Below are 7,516 nucleotides of genomic sequence, written 5' to 3'. Positions count from 1 at the left end.
GCTTCTCTTTCTCCTTAAACATTGTGCCTATTCTAAGGAATTCCTGAAGGTGTGGATGTCATTTCTCTTCTGACTCGGCCCCACATACACAGGGAGACCTGGGTTTGTCAGCCCTCTGAAGGCCATTGCTGGTCACTTCACAGTTTAGAAATAACCTCTGAATACCAAAATGACTAGAGTGTGCCCTTTTCCTTCCAACATAACTAAAGTCCCCATTGTCATAGATGTAGGGATGGTACATGTGAGGCTCCATCACCCACACCACAGCAGAGGAACTGGACAGGAATCTGTGTGTCCACCCAGCATGCAGCATTCCTATACTAGGCTGTGTTAGGAGGTCCTTTCAGGGGGTGGAGAGATGGCTCAGGGATTAAGAGCACTGGGTGCTCTTCCAAAGGACCTAAGTTCAATTCCCAGCAACCACATGATGGCTCACAACTATCCATAATGAGATCTGGTGCTTTCTTCTGGCTTGCAGGCCTTACATGCAGGTAGAACACTGTATATATAATATTGAAAAAAGAGGTCCTTTCAGGCTCTGAGAGGAATCATATGGGATATCCCTAATGAGATCTTGGGCCATGTCTCAGCTGAGCACCTAGGGAAGTGGGGGAAGGTTCTGCCAAGTCTGAGCATTGACTTCATGTTTTAAAAATTCAGGCCAGGTGGAAACCCTAACAAGCTCATGGCAGGGCCAAGAATCTGCAACTATGTGAATTGGTAAGCAGGAGTCTGCAGCACTCCAGTCAGTGACGAACCAAGCCTCAGCAGGGTCCTCAGTGCCAGTGCTGCACATGTGAGGCTAAAAGAAATAGGAAAGCATTTGTGAACAAAATGAAAAACAAAACAAAACCCCAGATCATTTAGCTGGGTGTGGAGTGAGTGCTTGTGGGAGGCTACATCAAGAGCTACAGTTCAAGACCAGCGTGAACAGTCTAGTGAGACTACCCCCCCCAAGTTGCTTGTGTTCTTCAACAGCTACTCTGGACATGGTCGCTAGTGTCTACACATGTAGATGAGAGCAGTGAGTAGGTCTGCTGAGGTGTAGTAACTTGGCCTGGGTTGACTCGGGTTCTCCAGGACCGCCTAGAAGTAAAACTGAAAAGCTGCAAGTGGAGACAGAGGCAAAAGGCTGGGATGCTTGGTACTCTGTGCGGGTACCAGGACGGTGCCTCCATGGCAGTTGGCATTACCTGGTAACAGGAGAGGGTGGCAACTGTGAGGTTGTAGCTACTGTGTGTTCCTAACCCTGAACAACCTGATCTTTGTACACTGCCAAATAAAAGACAGAAAGGGAACAAAGGTATCACCAAGAAGATGCCGCTTTCTCAGCAGGTGCGCCATCACTTTCAGGATGAACCCTTTGACTCTGGGTTCTATTCAAATACCCTCTCAAATGTGAGGGCTGCCCTGAACTGGCCACGTGCTCTGTTAAGACATGGAGGTCTCTTAACCATCCCCCTGCGCCCGCCCCCTTTCCTAGCAAATTCAGGCAAGTGTAGGGTCCTTGTCCCTCTATACCTCTGTCTCTTTAGGGCTCAGACCTGGGCACACAGCCGTACCGCTCCTGCCTGCTACCCAGGCCAGGATGATTCTGGGGTTCCCATCCTTAAGCAAACCCTAACAAGCTGGCGGGAGAGTTTCCCTTAGTATTTTTGTAGCACTTCTCCAATGCAGGAGGTTGACCCTGAGCGACCAGTTCTGCAGTAGACCTCCAAGAAGCTGGGAAGGGTTGGGGAAGTGCATCTTCTCCCACCACTGAATTTTATGGTAAATGAGACACATGAGGTTCTTCAAACGCTTACATTTCATAGAACTTTACTCTTCTACTAACAAAGTCATACAAAGACAAAAGCCTATAAAAAGGAAAACCTGAAGCTGATTCGAATGGCCACAATTACCAGGAACACGGAGTTTGCAAGAGAAAGGAGGCCAGACACTGACTGGAAAGGCCAGCCACCCAGGGCATTCCTAACCGCTGGCAGAGGCACCCCACCTGCCCTGCTCTGGGCACTGAGGGCTCAGGAGTCTGAACCAATGTCAGAGGTGAGCCAAGGCAGGAGTGCAAATCACTGTGCTGATGGGGTTACGTACTGGGCTGTGGTTACCCTGGTGAGCTGACCTCTGGCAGCCTACCAGTCTCCGAGGAACCCGTGCAGGTGCAAACTTGGCCTCTACCCCAACAGAGACTTTGTAAATGTGGACAGGGTTGAGTCTCTTGGAGGAAGCCAGAGATGGCCCCAGTGCATGACAGCACGGGACATCCACACAGAAGCGATCTCTATCACGCTTCCCCAGGAAGGGTTAAATAAATAAATACGCCATTACAGAACGTGAGGAACGGACTGCGGCTGTTGCCCACAGCCTGTGAACAAACCATGACCTACAGAGCAGAGTGCTCAGGGGTAAAGTGCAAATCATCTGCCAGGCTCCTGAAAAGTACAGAGGCACCTGTGGCCCCAGCTCAGTGAAGCCGGAGACCCAGGGCTGTGGCTGCTGCTGCTGACGGCGTTGGGCTGGGCCTGGTTCTTCTCCCCAGGAGGAGGGTGAGGGATGGGACGGCATGTCGTGTGCAAAGCTGTATGCTTGAGCCACATCGTGGTCCACACTCTGGAAGGCACCTGCTGTCGTGGACTAGGTGCAGAAGAATCCTCAGGGTTGCTGCTGTTTGCTGTCACACTGTGGCTCTCTGCGTTCACCTGCGTGATGTTCCCAACCCAGTGCTTATGAAATAAACTGGCCAGGTCCCCATGAAAAGAGAAAGCGGACTAGCTGCAAAAGGGTCCTGGCTCTGCAGAACAAAGGTTCGCTCTGCAGAAGCTCCTAGGGCATTAAACTCAGGTGGGAACACAGCTGGCAGGCACCACCGGCCCAAAGGGTGACCCGCTCCAGCCCTGTAAACACTATCTCACTGCCCAGTGGTACTCTGAGCCATGCCTGAGGAGTGTGGGCACGGAATGAGGACAGGAGGGTAGACAGTCCTCAGCTTGCTTACTGTATGGGAAGTACAGCAAGGATACTCAGAGGAACAAAAAAGGCACAAGCCAATCCCCATTGCCAGCTCACTGGCATTCTATTCCCCCCAAGGAACTGTGTGCTTGCTTGTGTAGAAATGAAGTGTTAACTGCCACAAAATGCTGGACAGTCATCCTCAGAAAAGTGATCCTAATATCTGGAGGTAAAGGCAAGAGCTGCCCCAGAGTTCCTGGGTACACCAACCATTGCCCACAGAGATGCCGCAGCCATTCCTATCAGAACAGCTCCAGGTACTCCCCCGGAGCATCTTCTGTTTGGAGGAAGCCTAGGGGGTGTTATGTCTGTGGGAAGCCATGTGTGGCAGGTGGCCGGAATCACTGCAGCATCTTGGTAGGCCAGGCAACAACTGCCAGGGCAATGACCAGATAGCACGCTGGTGGGCCCCAGCCTGGCCACAGGCTGCTAGCAACAGTCCTGACCCCATCCAGGTGTGTCTAGGCGGCAGGGTTAGGAGTAGATGGTGATGACTTCCCGGCCGCCACCCCTGACCAGGAGGACCCTGTTCAGACCCTCGGTCAAGACCTCAAGAAATTCCATGTCTGGGTGGGTCGTTAAGGCCATATCAATCTTAACTGGCCACACCAAGGACCCCAGTTCATACTACAGACTCAGCCTGAGGAGCCAAGGCCAGGTGGCAGATGGGCAGACCTCAGGTCAGGTGTAAAAGCAAATCAAAGGTGCGCCCTGGGGTGGTGCTGTGGCCTGGGTAGAGTTGCTTTCTACCGTACTCAAGGCCCTGTGTTTGGTCCCCAGCGCTAAGGAAGGGCCCATCACTCATCCTCAGGAGCTCAAAGGCAATGTCACTTCCCCCAAAGACTCCCATCTCCAGGGTCCCCAGGGTAATTAGTTAATGCAGGGCACACAGCAGGTAGAAAAGCATGTTCTGGCACTGAAGGGCTCAGGTGGACCTTCTCACTGTACCCCACATCACTGCCTGTCTTGCCCCCCCCCCACCCCCTCACGCTGCATGTCTTCCCCCGTCCCCTCTGAACGAGAGGAAGGATGCCTGGCCGTGTGCCACAGCTGCAACCCTGCTCATGCCGCCGCCAGCAGGAAGCACTGGAAAAGGATACAGTTCTCATCCCCCTGCCGATTTTTCGGAGGGCCTGGCATATTCAACAGCACCAGCTGGGCGTCCTGGGACTTGTTGAGAACAACACCATTGAGCTTCACAGCGGTGTGCATCCTCCTGACGTTGGACTGGTCCCTGGGAGGAGGACAGTATAGTGGGCAGCACAGTGGGCTCGTGGCCTGCAGTCTGCCCAGGCCTTCCCATTGTGTTCATGTGCGCTAGGAAGGGCCGGGCTCAGCAAGTTATCTGAGGATAGGGTGTGTGTGTGGGGGGGGGGGGGTTGACTTAGCAGCAGAAAGCATTTGGTTCTAGACACTGTAGAACAGAGCATCACTAAACTGCTAAGCTCCTAGGGACCATGAGGTAATAATGCAGGTAAACTACAACACAGTAAGCTGCACTTGCGAAGCAGCCATTGGTACAGGCAGAAGTGGTAATGTCATGGCAGGTGAGGGCACCGCCCTGTGTCTTAGGGCAGTGGTATGACTGCTGAATCCCTGGCACCCTCCTGACAACACACGCTTCCCCGTAGCCTATCTGTTGAGCTGAGTACACAGTACTAAGGTGTGGCTGGAACTAGGTGCTCAAAAGGAGAGGCTAGTGTCCTCTAGCCAGTCACGATGGCACCATCCAGGTACTGTCAGGTTCTGTGCTGTGGCTGGGATTCAGCAGAGAACTGGCTCTGGACTCGGTTGCCCTCTTTCCTGCCCTTAGCCAACCCAGATGACACTGCCAAGCTGTGACTATCAAATAAGAAGCTTCTAGCACTGCATGGTCCAGACTTGCGTTTGCAGCCTCTGAAGTGAGCAGAGCACCACTGACTCCCATCACTTTCACACTGTGTGTGCTCTGTGGCTGTAAGGGGCACAGTACTCCTCAGTGTCCCTGGGTAGTTTGAGGACACTTGAGATTTATACTCACTAGCACATATAAGTGCTCAGGCAGCCGAAGAACCGGACCAACCACACACAGAACCAATGTTCAGAGCACTGCCTGTCCCAGTGGATTTGTACTTCTGTCTGCACTGGGACATCTGGCACATGCTTGAGTTCAGGACATAGGGCAGAACTTTGGCCACACAGTCTTGATTGTAGCCCTTCTGAGAGGAGGCATCTGTGCCTCGGATACAGGGACAAGCAGATGAAGCTGCCATTTGAGAGGGTCACGGAGAGGTCCTCAGATGCCCCACAGTCACACCCATGATCAACTCAACTCTAAGCCAAGTAGTTCAGCTTGTAACTGCCGTTCTCCAGGGAAGCAAACAGTCGTCGGCCCTTTGTCATCTCTCTTCAGTTTAATTTGATAAAATTATAGGTCAGTCTTTGTGGCACCATTCAGGCCTTTCATTACAGGAACCCTGAATTCAGTACGTGGAAAGGGCACAATTACTGTGTGCTTGGTCCAACAGCAGTTCCCAAACTGCATAAAATGCAAGAGCCTAGGGGTGAGAGAGTACAGCAGTCACGTGGAACCTAAGTTCTGGGTTGGCCTGTTATCCATTCCAATATGGCATGCCCTGTTGAAGCTAGAAAAACAACAGAGGGTCCAGGAAAGGTCCTTGAGTTCTGAAAGCTAACTGAACCCCGCCTCTGTTCCCAGTAACCCAGCAGAGTTAATCAGTAAAATGTCTTGTACAGATGAACTTTCTAGACAGTGTCCAGACCTGGGAGCGCAAGTCTATACAGCAGTCTTGGCAGCAGGAGGTGAAGTCACATGTCCTTGGCTGGCTGTCAGCAGAGCTGTCCAAGACCACCCAAAATAGAAAACCCATGCATTCAAATGCCTACAAATGCTAACAGGTGCACACCAACACACATGCAGGTAGGTACACTCGTGTGTACACAACACAAATGTACTCAAACTAGCACACATGCTCATCTGGTAACACATGCATGAGCTTTCACTGGGGCACACATGTTCTAGCCAGTATACATGTTCTCTAACTTGTACTCACATGCCCTCTAACCGACACACAGCCACAGCCATGTATGCTCCAGGGAAATTGTAAAAGGAGACAACATCTCTTGCTAGACTCACCAAGACACACAGGCCCGAACTCTAACCACATCTTCCTGACCCTGGCTGAGCCTGGGACCTGAAGGATAGATAAGTACACCACCAAGAGTCCCCGTGTGTGTCCAGGCATCTGTATGTACATGTGGGGACATGTGTGTATAGGTACATGTGCACAAGGGGTGTGGGGTCAACCCCTGTTCCTATGCTGATTATGTGTTTTAATAAGCTGTGGGGGTGGGATGGCTTTTATATTTTGCATATAGCAGGGAGCCTGGGGTGCTCTCAGCTTTTCGAGGTTTACTCAGGGTCTGAGTAATTCTGGTACACTGCCTTGTACACTACCTGCCCGTGAGGGACAAGGGCACAGAATGCTCCTGCCCATGGGCTTGCAGGGGGCCCTCAGACTACAGACTTTGGATCCCTGCTCCTGACGTCCAGCCCCTTAGCTCACACACAGGAAATCTGACTACACAGAATTCATCCACAGCCCTTTCTCACTGGAAAGGATGGCAGCTTCCCGGGTGGGTGCAGAGCCAGGGAAGCAATGCTATATTGACTGAGTAGACTTGAGGGATGTGGGTGAGCTTGCTCATTGCTGCAGGAAGCACACACCTGCCCCTTCTCAGAGCAGCTCAGGGCCAGCCCTCCCGTACTCTCTTTGGTGTCATTTAGAGAAGGACATCTGGGTATGTGCCCTGAGTCACTCTGAGTGGAGGCAGTGAGGGGTCCACAGGATGCTCTATGCACACAGGGCTGTACACACGCAGGCATGCAAGGCAACTCGGTCTAAGAGGCAGCCTAAAAAATTAAGGTTCACTTACAGGTTTCCCCACTCTCTACATGGAAGAAAACACAAAGAGCAGGTTACTCCAGCAGAAGACACCACACGACTGAACCAATTCAAGTACGGCTGACTAAGTGGTAAGATGGCTGGCCTTGGCCCTTCAACGGACGCCCACTCCTTCCCCTCCCTAGGAAACTGGAGCTTTAGCATTATCCTGCCATGAAAACCCAGTTAAAGGGGGGCTCTGGCCCTCTTGTGGGCTTGAAGGCTGTGTCACTAAGACTTAACTGAACCAGTCATGATGGCGTCGCCACAGCTCTGTGACAGCCACAAGGACCTAACGGACTTGAGATTCTCAAGTCAGCCAAGATGGCAGGACCCCAGAGGTCCATGGCGGCAGCTTAGACTATAGGGGTCGGAAGCTCCACCTTCCCAAGGAGACTAAGCTCATCTCTCCCAGCCAGAGAGTAAGGCTCATAGCTCAGTCCCCTCATGACCTGGCTCGCTGGCACTGATAGCACACACAGCCTTGGGCTGGTCCCAGTGCTCTGCAGGCCTGTGGGCCAGTGCCCTCCAAATCTCCTTAGAGGCCAGGGATGGTGTTCTCT

The 7,516-nt window shown here is 52.3% G+C and overlaps 1 protein-coding gene across 3 annotated transcripts in view; it reads right to left on the bottom strand.

The window, feature by feature from the left end:
* Positions 1-3,241: 3,241 nt before the first annotated feature.
* The window catches only part of LOC127193835 (solute carrier family 12 member 7), a 52,262-nt gene continuing 47,987 nt past the window's right edge, over positions 3,242-7,516 (bottom strand). The window contains exons 23-25 of one of the 3 annotated variants that reach the window (XM_051151081.1): positions 6,946-6,960; positions 4,110-4,243; positions 3,242-3,575 (exon numbers count right to left, since the gene is read on the bottom strand). In XM_051151081.1, coding sequence (XP_051007038.1) covers positions 3,484-3,575; positions 4,110-4,243; positions 6,946-6,960 — 241 coding nt within the window. In that variant the 3' untranslated portion in view covers positions 3,242-3,483. Of the gene's footprint in view, positions 3,576-4,049; positions 4,244-6,945; positions 6,961-7,516 lie in introns of those variants that run through there. The other 2 variants (XM_051151082.1, XM_051151080.1) reach the window with 2 other exon arrangements.

This window comes from Acomys russatus, chromosome 9 (assembly GCF_903995435.1).
Source record: "Acomys russatus chromosome 9, mAcoRus1.1, whole genome shotgun sequence".
In the NCBI taxonomy this organism is placed as follows: Eukaryota; Metazoa; Chordata; class Mammalia; order Rodentia; family Muridae; genus Acomys; species Acomys russatus.
The sequence above is the reverse complement of the archived record's forward strand: the minus strand, read 5'-3'. Positions and strand labels throughout refer to the sequence as shown.